We start from the raw sequence: 27979 nt of genomic DNA, 5'->3' as shown, positions 1-27979 counted from the left end.
AGAATAACAGAATTACATCACCAGATCTAAAAGATTTTGGAACTAGAAGCATCTTTTGTATTTCATGTTACAGTCTCATAGTTAGAAGAACATTTTTGCTGGTCTGACATTGAGGTCAGGAGGTCTGGAGTGTTGTTGTCAAGAGCATGGGATATGTTTGGAGTCGGTGGGTTTTCCCCTTTCATGTCTAATGTGACCTTCGCACCTGGTAACAGATCTACTCTGCCAGTTGTCCAGTTCCCGTTTTGGCTCTGTGACTCAGTGGCCACATCGAGAGTCATTTAATTTTAGGCATTCCAGTTATGAGTGATGAGAGTGGTACAAGAGATAGAGACTAAGATGGTAGGGGGCTTGTTTCAGATAAAAATACATGATCTGTTCGTATATTCATGGGTGGTGATCTGTGTTCCTCACAGAGGTAATGGGACAGAAACAGGACAAAGAGAAAGTCTTGACCGATGCTGTTATTGACTATGAGATTTTAAACCAAAGTGAGGAGGATGCACATTCCAACAGCACAGAATCTATACGCAGCCAAGGAACAGATCAGGAATTTGTTCAGGAGCCAATAAGACTTAATGACAACAGTGAGCCCTCTCTCAACCAGGGCGGAAAAAGAGTCAGTCAGAGTAATGACACAAATGTTTTACAGAATGTCAAGACACCAAATCCTCAGCTGAGCCCAACAAGAGTTCCACGTGCCTCAGAATTCAAAACGCTAGAAAACGAAGCAACTGCTACAGACAGTCTGGGCATATTTGGTGCTGTGGGTCAGCAGCAGGATTACAAAACAAAAGGAATGACTAACAAAACTCTGCCGCATCCCAAGGATACTCCAAACATGTTAGAATGTTCTTGTCAAGGGGATTCAACAGAGGATGTTGAGCGCATTGAGAAGAATGAGACACGGACAGTGTCTGACAGACACAATAGGAACAAAGGGGCAAAGGCAATACATAAGACGGTTGAAGATGGAGAAATTAAGCAAGAATCTTTGCGGAAGCACTTTTGCCCTGTAATGCTACAGGGAGAATCAGAGAATGCTAAATTACTTGAAAGAAAGCCATTCCAGGATAAAGGAGTTTCAGAGGACAAAGAGCATTTCAATGATTCCCAAACATCATATGATTATGAATGTGACCAGACCCTAAATAATGATATGAGTATCATTTGTGATGGAGTTTGCAATGATAGTTCTGAAAGTCTTCAACAAGACATTTCTGCTGCTGACAGACTTGAATATTTGGATAGAGACAATTCTTTGTGCCTGGAGACTGTGACTTCAGATTCTCTGTCAATCACTGGACTCAGTAAACATGATACTTTAGGCTTCCAAGAGGACAAAAATATCAGTTCAGTATCTCCCAGCATGGCTGATATTTCAAAATGTATTTCCCAAAAGCATAATGATGCTTCACAAACTAATAGTCATTTTGCAATGAAACCAAAAGAAAACTTGAGAAAAGACCATAGAAGCCAGACTTTGCATACACCATTACCAATGTTGGGAAGAGAAGAGACTATAAGCTCTGATTGCTGCAAAATTAAAGGTAAGGACAAAATCTTACATATTCCCAATAAAGAAACTAAGTTAGCTAAGGAGCATTGTTCATTAAGATCTAGACACACACCACAAGTGACAACATTCAACTCAACTTTGTTACAGATCCCCAAAATTCATATATACAGTAGCTGTAGTCCCATTGAGAATTTAGTTGGATTTTAAATAAGAGGCATTCTTCTCATTCGATCTAGATTTCAAGCAAAACAATACGTTGACTGACCCTCCTCAACCTTTATGTTACACTAAGAAGCAGAATTAGCACAAAGGGGCATTCACAGTCATGGAAAAAATCTCAGCAGTCATGTCATTGGAGAGTTTAGCTCAGTCCAGGGCTAAAAATGTCCCTGTTAGCAATGCACCACACTCAGCCAAAAAGGGAGTGTTTGGAGAACACACTGCTTATCAAACAGTTGTTCAGTCTCCATCCACAGAAATGAGGAAAGCTGGTGATAGTCTTGGTCATGGAGGAAATACTACTTCGACTTTGAATGAGTTATCAGGCCAAAAAGGTAATATTCAAAGAACTGTTCCAGATAAACAGACAACAGAGACAGAAGCCATCTGCTATGGTCAAAAAGAGTGTCTGGGCAAAATAATCTGCGATCCAAAGATCTATTACAGTCAGGATGACACAAATGCAGAGGCCAGAGTGAAGGAATCACTGTCAGATCTTTCCAAAAGTGGCTGTTTAGATCCATTTGTCGTAAACCATTTGAATTCTTTTTCTCACTCAGATTTGGATGGTGCTGATGGCGACACTGCAAGAGGGACACTGACAGCCTCTTTGCAACAGGAAAGAGAGCCTCTCTATTTCACTGCCGTGATCACACCACAACTTCAGATTCATACATTTCCTGATCAAGAGAGAAGGAAGTCATCTGATGTCTCCCATTTATATGTCCCTTACACTGAGATGCCGACTATGATCCCCGACATTCTATCTGAAGACACTCAGAAGACAGAGAAAAATAATAAAATCAAAGGACCACCACCACCTGTTCCAAAGAAACCAAAGAATCCCTTTATAAAGGCTGTTACTCGTAAAGAATCTGCTTCTCATTCCATTGATGAGGCAAGCGAATATTCAGATCTACTGCTCAAAAATATTAAAATGGGCAGAAAGCAGGCAGCACTGGATTCTTTTGAGGCTTTTAATATGCATGCATCATGTCTGGATATGTTACCTTATTGCACAGTCTCTCCTGAGTCCCCATCCTGCATGTACATGTCCATAGGGTTTGAGCCTGAGGTTGATATTCCAAGAAATTATTTGGACATATACGATGAAAGGGTTGCACCTGACTGTGATGACGTGACAGGAACTGTTGATGATTCTTATGATAAAAAACAAATAGGTTTGGATATGTCTCAGCTGAGGCCATTATTAAAGAAAAAAGCAAAAATGAAGGGCCCACCACCACCTGTTCCAAAGAAAACTCGTAATCCATTTGCTCAAACTGATACAGAGAAGATCTTCTCAGGTAAAGACTCGGTTTTGGCAAATGAGGAATGTTCTATCAAATATGCTAAAGATGACTCTGAAAGCTATGTGCTGGGCATTGAGCATAAAGAAGACTCTCAACCGATCTCAGCCTCAACCAGATATCCTCATGCCTGTAGGATTCCAAGCAGTGATTCTTCTACCTCAGAGGAAAATGAACTGTCCAGTTTCAGGCCCGTCTCCAAACTCATAAGAGAAAGCAACAAAATCCAGGAGAAAGTGATACATCACAGCAGGACAAACATAACGGAAGCCAGGCCAGATGGAGCTGCTGGAAGCCAGAGCCTAAAAGTATCACAGATGAAGAGAGCCTTTGATGTCCAAACTTCTCCCAATAAAATGGGAAGAAGATCCTCGCCAAAGCAAGGTAAGAGATTTTCAAGCTGATTGCATTACCAGTATTCATCCAGTATACAACAGACAGAGTTATATAGAGAATCTTGTTCAGGTTTAAATGGGTCTCAGTTGTAGGTTAAAGAGAGGCTCAGAAATCTACAGTATCTATGCCAATTTAAAAATGCAAAGCTGTCTTTTTTTTTTTTTCAAAAGCAGATTTATTATTTTCTTTTACAAGAAAGACATTGATTTCTTTGATTTCCTATGTAAGGCTCATAGGGACTCAATGCATGTGTTCTCACCTATTTCACCTGTTGGTGAGACACTCCAGGTGAATAGGGCAAAAAAAAGAACAATATTCCTATGAAATATGAGATATTTCTATGAGATTTCTGTGACAACGTGCTGACAAATACTCATTCTGATTTAACACCTATTAAATGCAGACACTGCTTATACGGATTTATATCAGAATGCATTTATAAAGCTATAAACATCTTTTTCAACATTTTCATTAAATCTGTGTTGCAGACATTGCAGAGGTCCTGATGACCTCTACAGAGGACATCAAATAAAGTATGATTTTTCTTTCAAAAAACAATTACTGTCATACGTTTCTCATACGTTTCTATTGGTATATATGAAAGTAACATGGCATTACATTAAATTTCCATAAAATTGAGGAATGTTCAACTAATTTAAATAAAAAAAAACTATCAGTTTTATCATTAAACAATTACATTTTTATAAATGAGTAAATCTTAATAGTAAGCATTTTTTTTTAAAGTGTTACATATATAACATTAATTTGATTGCAACATAATAGAAGACAAAACATTTTGAATTGCCTTTTCTGTTCAGGCCCTCTTGAGTGCTAGTAAAAGGCCATGGTCCACTAGAGAGCTTGTTGTGCATAACCACACTGAAGCAGAAAAATAAGACTTCAAATTAGATATGTTGGAACACTGCACTTTGTAACATTATCCAACTATTTAGATATAGATATAGAGCATGACATCATCCTTTTCGCTCTTTCAGTACCATAATTGCCAGAGTTCTGTAACATTATCAGCATGTTGAAGGTGAAGCACAATGTGTTTTAAAAGCACCAAATGGAACATCATGCAGTTCAGTGCCGGCCCGACATAATAAGCAACATACGTGGCCGTATAGGGCCCCGCAACCACCAGGGGGCCCACAACCATGGGTTCAGTATAGCAATTTATTTAAAACTTGACAGAGGATAGGGAGTTCACTCATGAGTTTGGAGAGAAAGCAAACAAGAAGCAAAACATTGATTGATTGTCTGTGGAATGGTGGGATGAATTCTCTGATAATAAATTGTGCCGACTGAAAGAAGCTTTTATATGCACTTGCTGTTTGCACAGTTTTTTGCGCCCGATTCACTATATGAATTGAGCGGATTGGAAAATGGCGCAAACACAGCGTCTGTGCTTTCAGTGCTAATTGTGCTTGATTAATATTGCGGGTGCTTCACGAATAGGAGACAGGTTGTTTCAGTGTACCTGTAGGCAGGGGGCCACAATTTGAAAATCTTAGGGGGTCCTAGCTTATGGCCCCCATTATGCTAGGGCCTGATGCAGTTATGAGGTGTCTGTAATAATAGTGATGCTCAAGTGTAGAAGTTTTCCATTTTAAAACGTCCCAAATAATACACAGTGACGTGTCGGTCAATCCGGAACATTTTGTATCACTTTCTTCTCATTCACACACATGGTGATGTCCATGTAGGAGGACATTAGGAGGAGGGGAGGGAGGGGAGAGGAGAACAAGGGCGTTTTCTCCCGTTCATTCAAAATAAAGGAGAGGAGGGAAGCTATTGTGGCTAGCCGCAATTGACTGAGAGAGTCACCAGCACAACTGAATCTGTGGCTAATTCAATTAATTTAACCATTTGAGAGAAGTAGTCCTGATAAAGGTAAGATTTGTGCATTTGATCATATTGATGCATGGCACAGTGGTGCAATAGCCACTTCAGGAATGCTAACTCGGTTTTAGCAAGCATCACTGATTTTAAAACACAAGCCCTAGATACAACTAGTATCTAACCGAACATCTTGCGTTCATGAATACGCAGTTTTTTTGGTTCATATAGCATTATTTTCAGATATGTGTAACTATAGCATTTGCTTGCATGCACAGATGCGATATAAGCAGAAATGATTAGATATTAATTGAAAGTTGACCGGTGCCGGTTTGATAGCACGCCTGTAAATCAGAGCACGTCACATTTATTTCCAGTACGTGCAAATGAAAACATGCTCTTTTCAAAAGAAGCTGCATTATTTAAAATATTTTTACGCAATGTTTTTTTCTCGATCTGTTTTCATTCATTTGTTCTGTTAGCGGATAGCTCGTTTTCTCACACCAGCGAAAGCCTGCCTATCCATCGAGTATGTCATGTTTTTAATTTGCTTTCTTAACCGAATATCTTATCTTTGCTTTCATCCGTTACCTTTCATATGCATTTTCTGTCTTCATATTAATCAATCTTGAAGTCGGATTGTAAATGTTGGTGTGTGATTTTGCCGGGATGCTCATCATCATCATCATCATCGATATCGCAGCTCGGCCATTAGAAATCACACACACGCACACACACACACACACACACACACACACACACGCACACAGCCATAAATCTGACCTATTTCCAGAACCACATCCAGGATTGTATTGTCATGACCACATTTAATTCTACAGCTGTCTGATATTGTTTTTGTTTATTATTTATTAAGATGGCCAACATTCAGGGACATGATCTCAGCAGTAGTGTTTTTCGATAGATAATGCACATATGTATTTGTAAAGGCAGCTCAAATAATACTTGATTATTAATATATTATTACAAATACCGATTGGTGTTTTAGTTCTATTATTTATAATATGTGTTTAATGTGTTATTAATATTTATAACATTGGTTATAGTAAGTAAGTACTCTTTGCCTGTGTATCATAACCTTCCAAGGCAGGCTTTTTTTCTTTCCTATTTCTGTTTTGTAAAGCATTTGTACAGCATTTTTGGCCATCATAGGGTCAAGGTTTTGATCCTTTAAGTATTGTGGGAAACTGAAGTGCTTACTGAAATTGTGAGTTGATCTTCTTGGAATTCAAATAAATTTACATGTGTTGTTGAGATTCATCCTAGATTTATCCTACTTGATTAATACACTAATTAGATCTGGTAGGGAAAGACAGAGAAAACAAGAAAACGTACTTTTATACTTTTAAAGATTATAAATGTTAGTTTAATCATCAAACATAGAATGTTTTATTTCAACAAGCAATGTGAAATTGCTTATTATTAAAATAATATTTAAAAAGCAGGCATGGCTTTGTATAATTAAGTTTTTTTTTGCAGGTTGACTTTACACGTTTTCTCAGTGTATAGCCTAATATGTTTTTGTAGAGTCTAGCTATATTGGTTCACACACACAAAACTGCATTTGATTTTCCCACTTGTCTTTGATTCAGAAGTGCACACAGATTGAAATGGAAAACTGTTTCACAGCGGTTTGTTGCTGACAGCTCATCTTACCCTAATATGATACACTCGAAATTAAGGCTGAAAGCAAAGGAAAAGCACTGAAAATCCATTAATTCATCTGCTATTAAGAATGCATCCGCTAGGATTCTGCATTAGATCTTCAATATCTCTTCTAATATTTGCCACAATTTATATAATTCTAATATTTCTATGTTTAGTCGTAACAAAGTTGTAAAAACGTATGTTCTGTTACTGAGCCTATATTTTAATATAAAAGATCATTATATGACAAGCAAGAGCACAATCTACTATATCTTTTTTCCCCCATTCTCTTCTTAGAAATGATCAGACGAGTTGTACGACAGAGTAAATTCCGTCATGTGTTTGGCCAGGCGGTGAAGAATGACCAGTGCTATGATGACATCAGGGTTTCGCGGGTTACCTGGGACAGTTCCTTTTGTGCAGTAAACCCCAAATTTGTTGCAATTATTGTGGAAGCTAGTGGTGGAGGAGCTTTTCTTGTTCTCCCTCTGCAAAAGGTAAGCAATAATCTCAGAACCCTACGGGCAACAATTTACAGCAATAACATACTATCATATTTGATTCAAATAACATGCAAAAGTTAGTGTAGAATTGATTCAGTATATTATTATTCTTGTGATTTGTATGGTTTGAATTATTATTATAAATGCCAATAAATAAATTAACAACAGAATTAATTCAGTATGAGAAGATTGCAAAGTAGTTTGCTTGTTTTCATTATGTTTACAGTGTATTTCATTATGCATGCTGTTTATGAATAAAATGGTCACTAAGTTCTAAAAAGTATAATGGTTTGTAAAAAAAAAAAAGACAGTGGCTTTACACTTAAAAATAGTTTGTAAATAGCAACCAAAAGCATCTTCTTTTCAAATAGTGTTAGATGCTTTTTGCATCCATTTGCAAACAGGTGCAGATAATATTTGCACCAAGTAAATTCTAACATACAGTATAAGGGGGATCACTGAGCCTCACAGACCCCCTATATACCAATCCCTACCCCTAAACCTAATCCTGGTTTTACTACAGTAACCGTAGAATCACCATGGTATTTTTTTGTAAAATCATAGTAACCACAAAATTAAAACACGTTTACTGGATGAACACCATATTACTGTAGTAACACACTATGGTTGATTGCATCAAAACTATGGGAAATTAATACAATCTTGAAAAGTCATGGAAAAACATATAGTAGAAATAAATTGTCTTGATATGGTTAGCTCTAAAAGCACTTCATCAGCTAGCGGGTACAACAGGGCTAAAGACCCCCGAAACACTAAAGTCTCATCAAAAATTCCACTGAACTTTCCTAAACACCTGTTTGTCACTATGCACTGCAACATTTTCCTGTTCCTTCAGATCATTGCGTCCAATGTCTAAAATTTGATTTTGAGGTAATTTGATCTAATATTTAATAATTTTTTTAATCTTGTAAATGTATGTAGCTAATGGATATTCTGGAAATTATTTATTTTGAGACAAAAAAACTTACTTGACATTTTCAATTTTGTTAAATGTGATTAAATGAAAAGCATTTTATAACTGTCCAATAAGTGAAAGGATAGTATTTGGGGTAAAAAGTCGCCCCGTTGCAGGGTCTAAAGGCTCCCATAAAATGCATTGTTTTTAAGTAGGGGAATAGATTTGTTGTGGGGAAAAATATCCAGAGTGGGCTCACACTCACATCCATTCACAATGGTGATAAATTTGTTTGTAGAAAACTTAAGATGTTATGAAATGTCTACCATGTCACAAGTCTGGATCAGTCTGATTCTTAAAAAGGACAAAGATCCAAGCGAGTGTAAGAGTTACCGTCCAATTTCCCTGATCCAGCTAGACATTAAAATATTGTCAAAAATGTTATGCCTTTCTATCAAACTAACCGGAGAAGTTAAGTTACACCTCGTTATCTCGCATTTGCACTTGGTATGGACAAACGTGTCCAGAGTATTTAGTTTGGACATTTATTTAAATGTAGCCTCGAACATATGGCTGAACCCAAAATTATGTATTAATAAGTCCCCTTTCTGCTGGTCAGAGTGGATTGAGAGGGAGGTTAATATGGTCGGTGACCTATATGAGAGTGGAGTGTTGAGATCCTTCAACATTTTGGGATTCCCTGATCTCAGTTCTTTAGGTATTTACAGATGCGCCACCTGGTCTGTACTATTTTTGGGAGTAACATACACCCCCCCCTAAAGCAGCAGATACTCTGGGAGAGGTGATTACTGCTTTTGGAAAAGGTCATGAGGCATCAGTGTATTACTCCCTGTTAATTCAGAGTCTGGGGGACGGAGCTTCAACTTCACTCAAGAGATTATGGGTGAAAGATCTAAACTTGGGATTGGAGGAGGGAGATTGGGCTAGGATTCTAAAAAAAAACATCAAGTCTGCATCTAGAGATGTAAGGGTGCACCTTATGCAATTCAGAAACTCTACAAAGAGTTTTATGTGTGATATATTGGGCACTCAAATTTATTTTTGACTTAGACAATATAATATAATATAATAGTGGGGGTTAAATGTTGATTCTGTTTATATATATTTTGCAATTCCTTGATATCTATATAAATCAATACAAAATCAGAAAAGGATATTATGAAGTGTCAAATGTGATTGAATTAACAAAAAGTAATGCAACCTTTTCTGAGGTAGTAATTTTGAATATGAAGTATCTTAATTTGTTACTCATCTTACTGTCTCAAAAGTATTTGCATAAATTGACAAATTGTGCCCTATAACTATTGCCCTGGTATCTACACTATATCAATATAACCCCCCTGGTGGCCTTTTACCCCAAGTGAGGGAGCCTTTTACCCCAGGTATAGGGTAAAGGTCTCCCTAGCCACAGTTATGTAAAAAAAAAATATTTTATTAAAAACAACCTTCTATTGTTATCTTTCACTCAAATTATGTTGCTCCATCAATATTCAATAAAAAAAACTTTGTGACCAGGAAAATAAAAAGCTAATATTCCTTAAGGTGTGTCTTTAGAGCAATCTCTAAAAAATTATTTGTTAAAATCCTTACCCAGGAACACTAAATATTACGTGGCTTGGTTGATGAGAACAATGCTAGATTACATATAAATTCATGCTCACGCTACTGGTTCCTGTTTGCAGACGGGTCGTATTGACAAGGCCTACCCCACTGTTTGCGGTCACACAGGTCCTGTACTGGACATCGACTGGTGCCCAAACAATGATCACGTCATTGCCAGCGGCTCTGAAGATTGTACAGTTATGGTATGCTCAGCTCCATCACTTAAAAACATATCCTCTCAAACCCTGTTGAGAAACCAGGAAGGATTGCTGTTAGCTTGTACCCCATACATGGCTCTTGTCGTGCATCTGATAAAATATTTACGTCTTCGTCACATAGGTGTGGCAGATCCCTGAGAATGGCCTCACCTCTCCTCTTTCTGAGCCAGTCGTGGTTTTGGAGGGCCATTCCAAGAGGGTGGGGATAGTGACGTGGCATCCAACAGTCCGCAATGTTCTGCTAAGTGCAGGTAAGTGTAATGAACATGGCTACCTACTTTCTTTCCATTTAATTTAAATGTATTTATTAATTCATTCATTCATATTAATGCAATAAGGTATGAGAGGATGTGCTGTACTGTGAATATAAATCATGGCTAAAGTTATAAGAGGGAAAATTCATATTCGTCTTTTATAACTATATAATAAAAATATTAAGAACACACATTTTCATTAAACTATGTTTTATTAAGCAAGTTTCATCCAGGATGTAGTCACTGACATGTAAAAACTACATTTTATAATTGGCTTCAATCAATGCTGCACAGCTAGGTGATCAGTTATGTCATGTCAAAGCTGTTTTATTGTACATTTACTATATTGTGAATTTTAGCAAAGCTGTACTTTTATAAAAATTTTTGTGCGATGTTTACCCATCAGCATTTAGGAACAGAACTATCCATTTTTAAATGAAAGATTTAGATTTTTTTTATTGGCTGTTTACTATTAAACAACCTTACATCCATTATCATCTGTAACCCGCACAAGAAGAGACAGTCACAATGTAGCCAAAAACTGCTTTTATTGAAAGAGCAGGCAAATGAAAAAAAGCGAAAAAAAAAAGTACAAAAGGGCAAATCCAGAGAAGAGTAGTAATGGGGAGCGATAGGTCAAAGCCGGGGAATCAGGATATGGCAAAGGGGCGAATCTACAGAAGAGTGGTCGAGGAAAGCGTAAGGTCGAAGCCGGGGAAATCAGAATCAGTATAACAAGTAAGTAGAATAAGACAAGCGAGTTGAATAGACAGGGGAGCTAGGGGAACACTAGAGCTGGCAAAGCGAAGGGGTAAACTAAACAATAACCAACAAGTGTGAGACGAAAGGGCAGCGTATACTGCCCTACAAAGGCAAAACGCCATAACATCATGTTTGGTCAAAAATGAGTTAATGTCATTTTTGGGGTATTCAAGACCTCCTTTATCATGTGAATAAATATCGTGAGTCAATTTGATTGTTTTAACGACAAATTAAAGGGCTATGACAACCGTAACATCCAAAACCATACGAGAAACCACAGCAGAACGCCGTAACAGTTGTTACGGCTCTTAGCCTTTGTTCCGGCAGGCTTAATTTGAGTTAAGGTGTTCTGACTTTGATTCGCCTGGCATCAAGAGAGATGTTACGGTGCCGCTGTGATGTTACTGTACACTGGCTTTGTCATACTGTCAAAGATTACCGCTCTTTTATTGTCACCAAACCGCGTAACATACACACGACACATCTTTGAAATAAAGTGTAGACTGCCGACTGCTTGTTTGTATTATTACTCTGTGATAGCGATGTGATAGGGCGATGGTTCAGATCTGTCAATGACAGTGACAGCCCGGAGCTTGCTAAATTTAATCTTTGTCACGTAAATTAGCGCTAACGTTGACGCTGACACTCGCCTCACATCAGATGCTGAAAACCAAATATTAAATACAGAGACATCCTACCTTTCCATGCAATCCGCTATAATCCATAGAAGATATAATCCATAGCAATGCACGTCATCTGCTGTATCCATAACAATCCATACGTGTTTGAGCCATATTTCCTTCTTGCAGGTGTTCACGTCAGATTTTACAGCTGGTTATCGCTAACGTCCGTACAAAGTAGGCTAACCTAAATAGTAAAAGTAATTCCAACTTTTTTTCGGTATACTCTGTCTATATTATCTCAGAATTAAAAAGTAGTAATCCAAGTCAAGTTCGTTGACTGAGCATCTTGAGCAGTTTGGTGGCCCTTAACCCTTTAACTGTCACCCCTCCCCCTTTTTTCGCACAGACATGAAAATCACTATCCAAACTTAAATGGTTGTATTTCAAGAATGCTTTGTCATATATACCTATGGACAAGTTGTGTTCCAAATTTTAGGTCGATATCTCAAAAAATTAGCTTTCAGTAAGATTTTATTTGGAGCAGTAAAAAACTTGGAATGAGCAGTCTCTAATCTCTAATGTATTGGTCTAATGTTTAATTAATTATTACTCTATATCTTGCATTTAAATACATATACCTTTGTATTCAATTATAATTAAATTATCTTTATTGTGAAAATATTTATTGTATTTATTCATACTGTACATACTGTACTGCAAAGTAACTTATCTGTTATACTGTTTAACTGTGTTAGTGTTGCCGCACTATCCTGATCATTATAGCACTAAATAGGAACAACCAAAGGTCTTCTATATAATTTAAAACAAATACCATGATGACTAGACCTTGGTTAGGTGTTCTTATAATGGATTTAAGTATGGTGAACAGCAAGTAAATATTGATTATATGTCAGTTACGGCCTTTTGCCTTTGCATGACTCCTGATTTTTGGCACATGATACAAAGGCAGAGTACAGTAACTGCCAAACAAGGGTCAAAGGTCAATTTTGAGCTCAAGATTTTTTTTGCATACAAACATTTCTTCAGTATAGCAACTAGTTGTGAAATTTTGGGAGTCCTACCTATAATACTTTTGTCTGGACAAAACAGAAACTTTAAAGTAATTTTTCTCAGTTTCACACTCTAGTGAGTTGAGGTCTTTTGCTTTTGCAGGGCAGTATAAATAGGGGAAAACGAACAGTGCAGGTGAAACTAATAATCGAGTGATTGGGACGAGTGCGGGTGAAACTAATACTCTGGTGATTGGGAGCGAGCGTGAGAGCCAGAGGGGGGTGATTGGGAGCGAGCGTGTGAGCTCGAAGAAGCGGGGTGAGCTAGAGGAGCGGGGTTCGTTACATCATCACACCAGTGTTTTCTATCAATCCATAATGTCTTTAGTTTTTAAGTCCATAATTAAATAGTGGTCTAAATATAGACTGATTTAAAAAAATGGAAAGAGATAATAATCCTTATATTTTGGAATATCAAATTGCACATTAGTTAATGTGAAGAATGTTAATTACATTTTGTTAAACTGCTTCTCAAAACCTACATGTAACTGTTTTGTTGCGTGACTGAACAATCAAAGAACCACTTTGTCTTCTTGTCCTTCAGGATGCGATAACCTCATCATCATTTGGAACGTGGGCACAGGAGAAGCCATGATCAACCTGGAGGACATGCATCCTGATGTGATCTTCAGCGTCTGCTGGAGTCGCAACGGCAGCCTCATTTGTACTGCTTGCAAAGACAAGAAACTGCGAGTCATCGATCCACGCAAAGGGAAGATCACTGCAGTAAGTGAAAACATCTCACTACTATGTTAAAGTCTTGTTATCTCATGAATCTGAGTGTCTCACTAGCATTGATGATCACAGGAGAAGGACAAGGCCCATGAGGGGGCTCGACCAATGAGGGCCATCTTTCTGGCTGATGGAAACATCTTCACCACCGGCTTCAGTCGTATGAGTGAACGGCAGCTGGCCTTATGGAATCCAGTAAGTCATGGAATGGACACTTTTTCCTTATGTTTGAAAAATTAGATCTTATTTTACAGTGTTGTCATGAAATATTTTTTAATGTTTGTCCCTTTAAGAAAAGCATGGAGGATCCAATATCTGTGCATGAAATGGACACCAGCAACGGAGTGTTACTTCCATTCTATGACCCTGACACCAATGTTGTGTACCTGTGTGGAAAGGTGGGGTTGGTATTTCTTATGTGACACTGGCAATGTGAGTTTAGCCATCTTGATTTGAATAAATGAAATGTTATGTATCATTTTGACAAGAAAATTGAGTATTATAAAGCAACATAACTTATAAAAAAACTATAAAAACAAATAATTTGTTTGCTCATCCAGGGTGACAGCAGTATCCGTTACTTTGAGATCACAGACGAGGCGCCATATGTGCACTACCTCAACACGTTTTCCAGTAAGGAGCCCCAGAGAGGCATGGGCTACATGCCTAAAAGAGGCCTAGACGTCAACAAGTGTGAGATAGCCAGGTATGAGTTTTGAAGTTGTTTTGATTGTCAATAAAATGCAATAGAATATTTGCTTTTGGTCTGAACTAAACAGCAGGAGGAATAGTATCTCTTTTTTTTTTAAGTATAGAGCAATTGTGATCTAAAGACACAAGTAAATGTGATCTTAAACCTTTCAAAATCATCTGAAACTGAATTTCACTGAACATTAATTGTAGTGCGCCATCCGTTGTGCAGATGTTGCCAAGTTCTGCTGCACTCCACTTCTATCACTCCTCATTCCAGATTTGGAGAAATACTGTCATCTCCTCTGTGTTGTTGCATTAGATTAGTTTTGTAGGCTACGTAGTGTAAGCTTGATAACTGAAATATTTGGAAATATTTCAGAAAAAAACATACATTGACATTGGACATTAAACCTTGTAGAGATCAGGCGATTTGTAACTATTGAAACATGCCATTATTCAAACTGAATTAATTGATTACATTTATGTATTTGACATGAAATAGACGTTGTAAAATGTTTGGAAAAAAATGCCCTTGCAAAGGGAAAAGAATGCCACTTGATATCTATTCCAGGCATCAAATATTGCCCCTTAGTGTAAAAGTTAATCTCTGACCCTGCTTCAGGACGGCTGCACCTGCCATGTTTTTGCTGGATTGTAGTGATTGTGGTTCTGAGTGGTGTGACCTGAATGATGTTTTACTCATGTAGCTAGGTTTATTTTCTCCAGTAGGGGGAGACCTTTTATAATTGATTGTGAAACCTAACGAAGCCCACATTGTGAGCATGTATTGCTGTGGATTCCAAATGTCATTGAAATGTCATTTTGAAGCTAAGAATATTTGTGATAAATCTTTAAAATAAAAATAAAAAGCCAACCTACTGATCTACTATTTAAACTTGTTAGGTTGGCTTGTTGAAGATGGAGACACATAGAGTATTTTAGGTGATGTATTGGTATAAAAAAAGTGGGTCCTGACCAGTGTTATGTTAGGCAGACAGATTATTTTAAGTGGATGGAAGACGGCTGGAGCGCCCTCGTTTCGGGAGTGGTGCGTGGAGATGGGGAGGGTGGCAGCTTTTAAGGAGGTGTCATGTAGAAGGCTGGGGATCTGGGATTTGTTTGATGGGAAATGGGGACGTTATTTGGCATTTTTGGGGGACTCTCGTGGAGGGGCTGTGGAGAGAGAAGTATAGTTTTAAATGTGTATGATTATTATATATATATATATAATAATCATACATGTTAAATTACATCAAGCAACTATTCGACAACGGAATTATTTTATTATTATTGCCAAGATTTGTAGTTACAAATAACAATCCACCGAGTGCAACGTTTGTTACTGTTTTCCACGAAGACACCCACCAGAGTTTTGTAGACAGCCGGAGGCGGCACGAAATTTGACGGAGGTGGCCGCCTAGTAATTCTCTATGCAGGAAAACCCTGAAAATATATATACTGTATATACTGTATATATTTTGTGTATGTATATTTATATATGACCACAGGGATGTTCGTTGGGGGTCAGGGTGGGGTTAGTGATTGGGGAGGGGTAATAGTGGGGGTTAAATATTGATTCAGTGTATTTATGTTTTGTTTTGCATTGTTATATGTATGTATTCATATCAATAAAAAAAAAATTATCTGGAAAAAATGATGTTTGCTGTATGTTATTCATGAGGTGACTAGGGTTGCAGCGGATACCGGTTTCACGGTATACCACGGTTTGAAAAATGACTGTTATCATACCATGTACATTTGCTTATCTACGGTATTGAGAAAAAAATGCAACCGGACGGAGAATCTCACGTGCGCGTGTGCATCTCCTTTATTCCTTGTCTGCTTGTCAGACTCGTCAACTTGCGACACGTATGCGCGCGCGCAGCGGAGAAAATGTCTGAGAGAAGCGAGGCGAGGGGGTCTGACATGAGTGTTTGAGTTAAAGCAGTGTTTCTCAACTGGTTTATTCGGACTGGGTCATGGACAGCAGGGAAAGAGCAATGCCATGGTTCTCCCATTGAAGATATTTCGGCGGATGCCCAAGTGATTGACTATTTAGGACTGCCGACGCAGATTTAATGATAATCTCGCTAACAGCTAAAGTGGACATGGGCAATATATGGCCCGCTGCTCATTTATCGTAAAAACGTTTTTATTTTTCATTGGATATTTCAGTTAACTTGCATTGGGACCTAACGTGTCTCCACAAGCGTTTAACATGCTCAGGGTTGCCAGATAAGAGACGAAACACCCCCAGTTTGAGATTTATACTTGCGCAAATTGGAAATATTCCGCCTAATGTTATACTTATTTTGTACAATCTGGCAACCTTGCACGTCTCGCTTTCTCCTTTGAACAAACTTAGCGATCTGTAGTGCAATATTCTGCTCAAGGAAAAGTGTTATAGGGCTACTCTGTGTCCATTCTTGAGGCTTGTTTGGAGCTACTAATTTTGCAGGTAAACCTTCTCAGTGATTAAATTAAATATAAAAGTAGATATCGGCATCATTGACACACGGAGGGGTAATCATTGACATGCAAGTAAAAGCAAGCCAGAGATGAATATGTAAATGTATTTTTTATTTGTGCAAAGTAAACTCGCCTGCTTTGCGACAAACATTAAAAGTTCTATAAATTATATAACTACATTTGTATTATTATTAAAACTGAATAATAAATTAACAGAGAGAGAGTGGCAAAATAAATGTATAATCTCCGCCTTTATTCAGTTTTTTAATGCCTGATAGAAAAGTATCTATCTTTGTAGAGCAATACAATACTTTCTGATCCTGAGATACCCATCTAAGCGATTTTGAATGGAATTCAATTGAGATTTGGTTGCTAGGGTGCTTTAAATGGTTGCTAGGGCATGGCTAAGTAGTTTCCAAGTGGATACTTGAAGGCTGATTGCTCACGTCTCTAGAACATTCTGATCCGAAGATATCCCTCTCAGCCATTTTTAATGTAAGTCAAAAGGGCTGGTTGCTAGGGTGCTCTAAATGGTTGCTAGGTCGTGGCTATCCAGTAACCTAAACTAGATGGGATCACCCTAATAACTGAGTAGCAAAACACATATATCAGCACCAGAACATCAGAAACTTCTGGGTTGGCTTATTTGACTCAGGCTAGCAAGGAGCCTTTTAAGTAACACCCTGATAATTGCCTAGCAACCAGATGGGATCACCCTAACAACTGAGTAGCAAAACGCATATCTCTGCACCAGAACAACGTAGAGACTTCCAGGTTGCCTCATTTGACTCAGGCTAGCAAGGAGCCTTGTTAGTATCACCCTGGTATTTGCCTATCAACCAATTTGTATCACCCTAGCAACCAAGTAGCAAAACGCATATCTCAGCACAAGAACATTGTAGAGACATCCGGGTTGGCTCTTTTGACTCAGCTTGCAAGGAACCTTGTTAGTATCACCCTGGTAAATGCCTAGCAACCAAATTCAAAATCCTGGCCTAGCAAAGCAATATTCAAACAACATGCTAAAACATGCGAACAATGCCTAGCTAATTGTTAATACATGCTAGCTACATGTTAAAACATGCTAGCAACACCTATCTATATGCAAAAAGATGCTTGCTGCGCCTAGCTAAGTGCTAAAGTGTACTAGCAACATCAAGCTAATATATCTGTCTGTCTGTCTGTCTGTCTATCTATAAACTTTCAGACTAGGCTCTTTTAAGCCAATCTATAGTTTGTCCACAAACCTTTCAGTCTAGTTATTTATTTATTTATTTATTTATTGGTACTGTTGTTATGGAAGTCTTTCATTGTTATAATGACACTGTTTATTTTTTCAGGTTTTATAAACTTCATGAGAGAAAGTGTGAGCCAATTATCATGACCGTCCCTAGAAAGGTACTTTTTACTGTATTGTGTTTGTGATTATGAAAATAGTCATTTAGATTTTCTTACATTAACATGTTTTCAATTAGTAAAACAGTGATTTGAACAATGTTCAAATCAATACAATTGCATCAATATAAACATTTTTGCATTGAAGTGATAGTAAATTATATAAATATCTGAGTAGGTTAGATAAGGGTTGTGCTTTGCCATGAATCTCTCAATTATTTATTGTGTGTTTTTATTGGCAAAGCTCAATCAAGTGCAGTTTAATGGTCATTAATTAATGAAGAAAAATGGGGGAGGATGTTTGTTTTCATTTATCAGAAAAACAGCATTGGTTTTCATAGAAAACAAGCAGCATGAATAAATTAATGTAAAATATTGATTAAAGATTTTCCTGTCTCTTCTGCTCCTGGCAGTCAGACCTCTTTCAGGATGACCTGTATCCCGACACAGCAGGTCCTGACCCTGCACTGGAGGCTGAAGAGTGGTTTGAAGGCAAGAACGGTGAACCAATCCTGATCTCCCTCAAACATGGCTATGTGCCGGGCAAGAACCGTGACCTCAAAGTAATCAAGAAAAATGTGCTGGATAACAAGACAGCCAAGAAGGCAGAGGAGCCACCAACTCCTCAGAAGCCTGTCGCCTCTCCCAAGATAACCAGAGTAAGGCTGATGCTTTATGGTGACCCTGTTTTATTAGCATGTGTTTTTATTTTTTCCCTTTTTGAGTTTAAGATAACAGCTCGTATAGGTGAATTCAGATTCGCTTAATATATTTTAATAATATGAATTATATATATATGTATATATATATATATATATGAATATATATATATATATATATATATATATATATATGAATATATATATATATATATATATGAATTATATATATATGAATTATATGTATATATATATATATATATATATATATATATATATATATATATATATATATATATATAGTATATTTGCCGTATTTAAATATAACTGTGTGTGTATGTATATATATATATATATATATATATATATATATATATATATATATATATCTATTGCCACGCAGCCCCATACGCAGCAAGATGTGATGCACTGTGTGTCCGGACACCTTTCTATCATGGCCAGCATTACGTTTTTCAGCAGTTTGTGCTACAGTAGCTCTTCTACGTGACTGGACCAGACAGGGTTGCCTTTGCTTCTCATGAGCATCAATGAGCGTTGGGCGCACATGACCCTGTTGCTGGTTCACCGGTTGTCCTTCCTTTAACCACTGGATACCGGTAACATCCCACAGGACCATTTTTCCTGCTTCCAACACATGAAATTCAAGAACTGACTATTCATTTGCTGCCTAATATATCCCACCCCTTGACAGGTGCCATAGTAAGGAGATAATCGATGTTATTCACTTCACCTGTCAGTGGTTTTAATGTTGTGGCTGATAAGTGTATATATATATATATTAGGGCTGTCAATTTAACGCGTAATTCCGTGCGATTAATTGTATAAAAAATAACGGGTTAAAAATGTTACGCAATTAATGCCCCTGGACCATAATAAGGAAGATTCCTGAGAAATGCAAGCTTGTAGCACCATCTGTTTACTCCAGAGGGCAGTAAGTGAAACTTCAGCTGTATGGGCAATGCACAGTTTATACAGTGAAGAAAACAATCCTTCAGCAGCACAACACAAACATGCTTTACGTTCTTGCGTTCAAACCACTTAATGGAGCGCAAATCCGAAATAAGAGATCTCAAGATCTGTTCTAAGTATTAAACTATATTTACCTTGACACAGTGACCTGTTTATGACGCAACGCACCCGAGAAGCTACACAAGCATGTCTGATGCAGATGTAAATTGATGGGTCCTTAAACAAGCCCTCATAATAAATCTCAAACTGATTGACAAATTCACTTGTGAAATGGATTTCTGTGAACTGTATGCCAGTGTCTTATGTTCAATAATATGGTAGTAAACAATACATTGTATTCTAAAGCCGTTTTTTGTATCATCTTATCAATGATTAATTCTTCTGCCACAAAAATTTAATACATTTTAATTATCTGAATATTTTTGGTGTTATGTATATGTATATATATATATATATATATATATATATATATATATATATATATATATATATATATATATACACAATATATATGCATTCAATTTTCTGATCGTTCCTATGACCCTTGACTATAGACTACAAAGAATAAGAATAGAATGATATTTGATTTGTGCAAAAAAAAACAATATTTTGTTTCTTTATCTTGCTCTGTAGAAGAATGAAGTGAAGTTAGAGGAGCTGCTGCGAGAAGTGAAGTCCCTTAGAGATCTGGTCACACTGCAGGACAGGAGAATCGCCAAACTGGAAGAGCAGGTGGCTAAAGTGGCAATCTAAGACACTGGTGGTGATCTGAGCCATTGCGCCAATATGGAGAGAGTGAGATTCAGTTGGGCAGGGGGGAGGGCGGTGTCAGTCACTGCCAAAGTTCTCAATTTGACTCGATCATTCCGCTTGGTGTTTCTCACAAAGACAACTTCAAGCCACATTCCAAGATGGACTTTTACTTTTGTCAAGTCTCCCCCAAGCATTCACATAACAAAAAAGGAATTTAGTGGCGATGGGCGGTCACTGGTTTAACTGGTGTTTTACATTTTGTTAAAATGTTCTTACTTATTGTTATTGTAACAATATTTCCAGATGTATTCTGATATTAACCGGTTACAGAGTGTTGTTGTATATACACATCAGTATTTTTCTTTCCTTTTATGTTGTGCTGCCAAATTTGAGGTGACACAGTTGCCTCTCCTTTTATTTCTACTTTTGTATGTTTTTTTCCCCAAGTTGTAGGTAGAGTGGCTTACTGAAAAACAAGGATTTACATGTCATACTGTTCAATGTGGGACATCAGCAAAACAAAGGCAGTTGGAACTGTGTTCATATGATTTTTAAGTGATTGTAAAGGCCATTGGTACTTTAAGAAACTAAGTATAAATAAGTATATGTAGTGAAACACAAGAGATGTTCATAACCATTAAAACTTATGGAGTGCTTACAGTAATCACACACATCAATGAGCTTCTCATTCGACATTTAGGATTTTAAAAGCAGTCTAACATTGTCCGTTGTGGTGATTATGATAGCTGGAGTATTAAAGGGATAGATCACTCAAAAATGAACATTCTCTCATAATTTACTCACCCTCATGCCATCCCATATGTATGAATTCCTTTCTTCTACGTAACACAAATTATGATTTTTAGAAGAATATTTCAGCTCTGTAGGCCATGCATTGCAATTGAATGGGTGCCAAAAAGCACATAAAGGTAGCATAAAAGTAATCCATATGACTCCAGTGTTTTAATCCATATCTTCAGAAATTATATGGTAAGTCCATTTTGCTATAAATTCTTCTCTCTGCCCAGTAGGGTGCGATATGCATGAAGAATGTGAATCACCAAAAACACAAGAAGAAGAAAGTGAAAGTGTAGATTGACTGAGCAGGAGAATTTATATTTAAAAAAGGACTTATATTGATCTGTTTCTCACCCACACCTATCATATCTCTTCTGAAGACATGGATGTAACCACTGGAGTCTTATGGATTACATTTATGCTGGTTTATTTGATTTTTGGATTTTCAAAGTTTTGTCACCCGTTCACTTGCATTTTATGGACCTACGGAGCTACAAAATTCTTCTAAAAATCTTAATTTTAGTTCAGCAGCTGAAAGAAAGCAATATCCATCTTGGATGGCATAAGGGAGTGTAAATGATGAGAGAATTATCAATTTTGGGTGAACAATTCCCTTCACACACTGCTTTGTGATCAACATACTTCATGATAAGACATCTGAGGACAGGGTTTTACAAAATATACCACAATAAGTTAAAATAATATGAACAGAAGCAATAACATAATGTTGCAAAATGAATGTGAACGTAAAGGTTTGATAAGCATTAACATGCGTTATCGTGTATAGAATTCATAAATCAAATACCTGCAGTTGTTTCAACTTTATTGTACTATAATTATGAAATTACTGTTGCACCTCAGGAAATTAACCACTTTGAAGTCAAAACATAGGATGCTCAAAACTTACATGAAGTTTTTGCCCACAGACGCGTTATCTTATTTTGATTAGGAAATGACATTTGTTTTGCTGTTTTGAAATTCAAACATTATCCATGCTCTCCAGTTTTTTCACCACATTGTAATTATTTATAATCATGTTACAGAATATTGGGCTTACAGACACATGATCTGATATGTGAACTCGGCTTTAAGAGGCAGTGGCTACCTGCGAGCTCTTCTGATGTACATGTACCTTAAATGTATTGGTGCCTCTGTGTGTGTTACTGGTTTTAGACAGACCTCCGTGCTGAAGGACAACATCCATGAATCTGAGCACTTATCTGTGTCCTAAACAGTCTTGTGCATGCATTCCAAATTTCACCTAAAATAAAAAAAGGTTGACTCTACAATAAATCCTTTCTTTTATACTTCTTTGTGAAATCTGCTGTTTCATTTTCTTGGTGTTTCATTGATTGTTTACTATGATATCATGCAAATTTGAATAACCAAAATTATGTTTACTATGTCTGTCAATATGATTTCACATGCCCCTTTGCTGTTATGGTTACATGAGATGCCTGAGAAACCATCAAAATCATTGTGATATATTTTCTTTGTCTGTTCATTGCAAGGTTAAGTAATGTTTGGCTTCATATCCTACATTCTAAGGTAATTATTTTGCAGTGAGGATTGAATAACATGAAAAGAAAACATACTACATAATTTAGCCTCATTTCTCTCTCTCTGTATGCTCTTAAAGCGGCTGTTTCCACGATCTTGTATGTCTTGACAAGTCATTATACGTCCAAGATACCTCCTCCTCTGGGACCTGATTGCTTCTGTTAAAAGGCCAACACGTTTCTCATACTTGCTATGTCACAAGCATTAAGAAGAGACAAGACCAAAATCGGTTTGGTTAGTTTTCTCATTCTGCAGTATGGCATTCTGTATTCCGTCTAAAAACATTTTTTTTGGTAATTATTTCATGAATAATTTGCATTTTATGGTATAATATTAAAGGAATGTTATCTATTCCATACAAGTTTTTGTATTGATCTTTTGGTTTTTTTGTGCCATAATGTTGATTACCACAAACATATTTATTAATGTTTATGGATTGGCCTTATTCACTTCCATTGTGCCTTACCATAACCATGATTTATTTTTCTTTTCTTTTTTTATATAAATGAGGGATGAGTTATTTTTTATTTTATTGGCAATTAACATTATGCTATAAATGCTGTTGATGATTCAAATGATTCATTCATTAAACATTACTTTAGTTGAGAGACTATACAAAATATTGATTGGCTTCTTTTAAAAAGTTGTCAAACTGCTGGACTATTTAAAATGAATATGTTTAGGCAAAAAAGGTTACTAAAATCATGATAAACTTGTGACCAGTTTCCCTCGTACATTCATATAAAGTATAGTATTGATTATGATAAAAGAAAATGGACACATTATGCTTCAACTACCTATTTTATAATGGCCTATTTAAAGTAATTCTCCAACAGAATAAATGTTAAGAAGAATGCTGCAGCCTTTTCTGGCTGACATTTTTTACACAGAAAGATATTGGAAGTCAGACATGAGAGGAAACTGGAAACGGGAGAGTACAGGAGATTCCCTCGTTGTACAGTTTATAAAAAGAACAAAAGACAGGAGCAGCCTTCTCTGGTTGTGCTAACATCTGGTTGCTTGAAATTCTGCAGTGCACAAGCAGGGGGGAAAAACTCAGCTGCCCCCCTCTACAGCCTTTCCCAAAGCTTAACGAGAACAGTGTGTCTGGAAACAGCCCAGTCAGTCTTTCTGGGGCAAAGTAAAAGAAGGAGAAGTGGAAGGAGGAGGGGAGAATAAGAGTTTTTTTTCCCCCTCACCAATCCAACTGTCCTTCTTCGTGCAGTCTGTAACAACAGAACATCCAACTTGAGAGGAGGATAGAGCAGAAGTTTGCTTTACTCTGTGAGATCATCTTCACTAGGTTTTCCACAATTACCCTGCAAGCAAGGCATGTTTTAGAACTTCAGCCCTTGAATAAAGTAAGTATGAATTCAGATTTCTGCACTTTTTTGCCTTTTTTATATTTTAAAAACAGTTTCTACCAATGTTATGATAGACAGATGATTACCCTTAAAGGAATGCACAGCTTTAAAAGATTCTTGTTAAGATGCAACAGATTAATTTACATAGGATCTACTTACAAAGGTTCTGTAACAAAGAATAATTCCAGAACGAACTTTCACAGTTGATTTTGGCAAGGTGACCCTTATATGCACATGAAAGGACATTAGTGTGCCAAGGACAGTGCTTTTTGAATATTGGAAATACTTTGAAGCAGGCAGGAGACCACTGTGAACATATTAATGGTGTGTGTGTGTGTGTGTGTGTGTGTGTGTGTGTGTGTGTGTGTGTGTGTGTGTGTGAGAGAGAGTGTGAGTGTGTGTTGGAGAGTGTGGCGCCACATGAGCTTGATACTATTTCCATTGTGCACCACTTGCCCAGTGATGATTATGGTCGTCAGCTTGAGCACAGATGGCACAGAGCACAGATGTATCAGAAACCTTCGGTTATAGAATGGAAAGATGTTTTTTTTAAAGAAATGAATCACCATGAGTTCTAATTTAAAGGTTTGCCTTATATGGCTAAATAGGTTTGCCAGCTGTGTTTTGTTAAATCTCATTCAAACTATTATTATTATCCTTCAAAAAAAGGTAATTAGTCTTACTTTATGTCAAATGTTGGAAATATCTCACTTTTTAACTATGAGCTTGGTGGGATCATGTTGAGCCTGTGCAAGATGACCATAAAACTCATTTAAATGTTTTAGGAAACCTCAGTAATGAGCCTACAAGGAACTGATGTGTGCCTGCAGTAGCTGAGAACTTAATAAATTAGGCTCAATATCATATAGTTTCTATGTGGCCCTTTGAGTTCTGCCTGCACCACAGGAAAGAGAACTGAAGTTCCCTATTATAACTGAGATTCTTGATGCTGAATAGAACAGAAATTAAATCCATGATGAAGTGTGAAAATACCAATGTGTTTAAAGTTGAATTTAACTATGGCATACAAAGCCAGCATACCGTTATTCGTCAGACATGGTTTAATTTCTTTAAGTTTTTTTTTTTTACAAAATTCTTAAACCAAGACTAAGGTGATCAGTTGTAACTCATCCAAGAGCTCTTATGATACATCCACAAAATTCAACACAAACATTCACATAGTTCTGACTCTGGTTGCTATGTATTTTCCTTCCTTCCTTCCATCTATCCATCCAAGCTGGAAAAGTGTTTAGTGGTTACAATAAGGTAAAGTGAAGTCTCCTAAACTTTACAAGCTGCAAAGTTGTAATTGGTTAAGGCACTGGGTATCTTACATGAAGTAATATTCATTCAGAAAGACCTACCAATGCTGCTCCAGAAACTGGCTTGCATGATTGCATATGTGAAACACATTTCCTGAATTAACTAATTCTTTACATTTGGTTTATGACTTTTTAAATTACTTTTTTCATCCACCTCATGTATTTAATCATAGGATGGACCACTCAGTTTTCTGCTGCCTCATTGGCCTGTCCATCATTCTGATAAACAGCAGCAGCGCTCATGCCGCCCCAGTCATTTTCAATGACTCTTTGGAAGGCAGTGGGCAGTGGGAGTCTAGGAGCACAGACCTGATCCCCACACCGAGCATTTCCTCCTTCCTCAATGAGTCTGTTATGTCCACCTCCATAAATGGAGAAAAGCATACCAAGCCCCTCTTGAATCAGGTGGTGGACTTCTTAAAAGAGAACTTCCTTCTGATAGTTGTCATTACCACGTTAATTCTGGCTGTCTCCATCATCATATGTTTGGCTGCCTTCTTGAGTCGCAGACGAAAAGGCAGCACCTACTACCCATGCGCATTCCCCTCCAAGATGTACGTCGATGAGAGAGACAAGAATGGAGGAGCAAGGTTCTTTAATGAAGTACCAGAGAAAACAAACACAAACTCCAGCGAGGAGCCGCTGAATTCAGCTAAGCAGCTCCAAGAGGACATCATGTTGGCTACCAAGAATCTACGAACTCCAGCCAAAACTCCATGGAAGGAGAGGAACGAAAAGGTGGAAGACCAAAAACCAGATGATGAGGAAAACCCTCAGTCTGATAAGAGTCACGAGGAGACATATAGCTTGCAAGAGGACAAGACTTCAAATCAGTCCGTTGTTGAAGATTTTGTGGAAAAGAACAGCCCGAGCAGATCCCAGGACAGTGTCCCTGTTTGTGACATGGAAAAGACTGACCCCTCTGGCTCTGGCCCCCCTGGTGAGAGCAAACATCCATCAGGGCTAGAGAATTCTGTGATCCAAGACGACATGAACAAACAGGAAGTTGATACTTCAGGCTCTCCATTTATCAGTGAAGAGAAAACAGCATTTTAGTGTGGACGTTTTGAAAGCTTTAAAGGAAAAATTTTAGATGTAAACACAGGCCAAAGTGTAGATTGGGTCAAATTGTAACACCAAAGAATGCAGTGGAAGCTCTCATGATTGCTAGTCAGGACAAGTAGTCTGCTTTTTTGAGAAAAAGAGATGGCTTTAATATTGTTCATGACTGTCACGATCTTATACCACATATCAATGGTGTAATCTGTTTTAAAAAGCTTTTTTTTATTATTATTATTAATTTACTTAATGTAAAAGGAATTTGTTGTGTGAACGAATGCCTATAAGGCAAGACTGTAATATAAAAATTGCATTTTGAGTTTTGAGTGTCCAGAATCTCTTTTTGTCACTTCTGTTGTTTTGAGCTAATGATATTCTTCATCCCTAACTTTACCTTAAAGGGGTCATATAATGCCATTTTTGTACAAGTTAATATGAATCTTTAGGGTCTAAATGAAAACTTTGTAATAAATTCTCATTAGTATTTTAAGAAAACACTAATTTTACCTGCTCAAAAACAGCTCTGTTTTCAGCACGCCGTTTCAGTGCATATGACTTTAAATGATAATGAGCTTTGGTCACCCCGCCCCTCCGTACACAGTTTTTAATAACACAATAACCATAACGCGTTGTTCATTATAAACGTGGGATTATGAATTATATTGAGAATGTCGTTACGTTATGGAAAACATGCCGTAATGTACCCTGAGTGTAAACATTAGCCACATTCATTGTGAAGCGTGCAAGCGATTTGCAAAGATTAATATAAAGGTAATAAAACGTTACACTTACTTCTTCTGGAGGTGCAGAGGGAATATAAATAGTTGGTACCGAATCTTTTTTCAGCAGCAGCTTCTTAGCAAAACCAGCTTTATACTGACCCTCGTTTATAAAGCAGTCTGGTGAAAAATGATCCGCGCAAACATGAACGCATTGACGTTGCTCGTGGGGAATATTCCCATCGTAAACAAAACTCAGCCACTGCGTCTTCAGCGGTTCAGATTTAGGAACATCAAAATGACTGCTGTGTTCGTTATTACACCGAAGAACAGAAAACCACAATCGCTTAGGCGCCATTCTGCTCCAGTGTATCAACAATGATGACGGACCATGATTGACAGCTCGCTCACGAGCGAGGGCGGGTCTGTGTTGAAACACTGCTGTCAATCAACAATCCTGGGAGGGGCGTCCGACCGTGTGACGTCACACGGTCGAACGGCTCAATTTGAGGCAGGGGAAAATATATAAGGCGATTAAAACAAAAA

At 37.4% G+C, this 27979-nt stretch overlaps 2 protein-coding genes across 4 annotated transcripts; both read left to right on the top strand.

Moving 5' to 3' along the window:
- Positions 1 to 409: 409 nt before the first annotated feature.
- coro1cb (coronin, actin binding protein, 1Cb) lies at positions 410 to 23474 on the top strand. 3 transcript variants are annotated; one of them, XM_052124729.1, is made up of 12 exons: positions 410 to 1550; positions 2299 to 3432; positions 7249 to 7448; positions 10074 to 10196; positions 10333 to 10462; positions 13465 to 13646; positions 13728 to 13847; positions 13946 to 14050; positions 14213 to 14358; positions 18155 to 18212; positions 18623 to 18868; positions 20492 to 23474. In XM_052124729.1, exons 1-12 carry the CDS (start codon positions 422 to 424, stop codon positions 20609 to 20611), a joined length of 3693 nt encoding a protein of 1230 aa, XP_051980689.1. In that variant the 5' UTR covers positions 410 to 421; the 3' UTR covers positions 20612 to 23474. The 3 variants fall into 3 exon arrangements, with proteins under 3 accessions (XP_051980689.1, XP_051980694.1, XP_051980705.1); XM_052124734.1 differs by lacking the exon at positions 410 to 1550 and adding an exon at positions 2021 to 2073; XM_052124745.1 differs by lacking the exons at positions 410 to 1550; positions 2299 to 3432 and adding an exon at positions 5201 to 5340.
- Positions 23475 to 24109: 635 nt separating this feature from the next.
- Positions 24110 to 27054, top strand: LOC127642104 (transmembrane protein 119-like). Its single transcript, XM_052124836.1, has 2 exons — positions 24110 to 24330; positions 25829 to 27054. Exon 2 carries the CDS (start codon positions 25830 to 25832, stop codon positions 26709 to 26711), a length of 882 nt encoding a protein of 293 aa, XP_051980796.1. The 5' UTR covers positions 24110 to 24330; position 25829; the 3' UTR covers positions 26712 to 27054.
- Positions 27055 to 27979: the final 925 nt, after the last annotated feature.

The sequence above is a fragment of the Xyrauchen texanus genome, chromosome 4 (genome assembly GCF_025860055.1).
Source record: "Xyrauchen texanus isolate HMW12.3.18 chromosome 4, RBS_HiC_50CHRs, whole genome shotgun sequence".
Classification (NCBI taxonomy): Eukaryota; Metazoa; Chordata; class Actinopteri; order Cypriniformes; family Catostomidae; genus Xyrauchen; species Xyrauchen texanus.
This window is presented reverse-complemented; position numbering and strand designations above follow the sequence as displayed.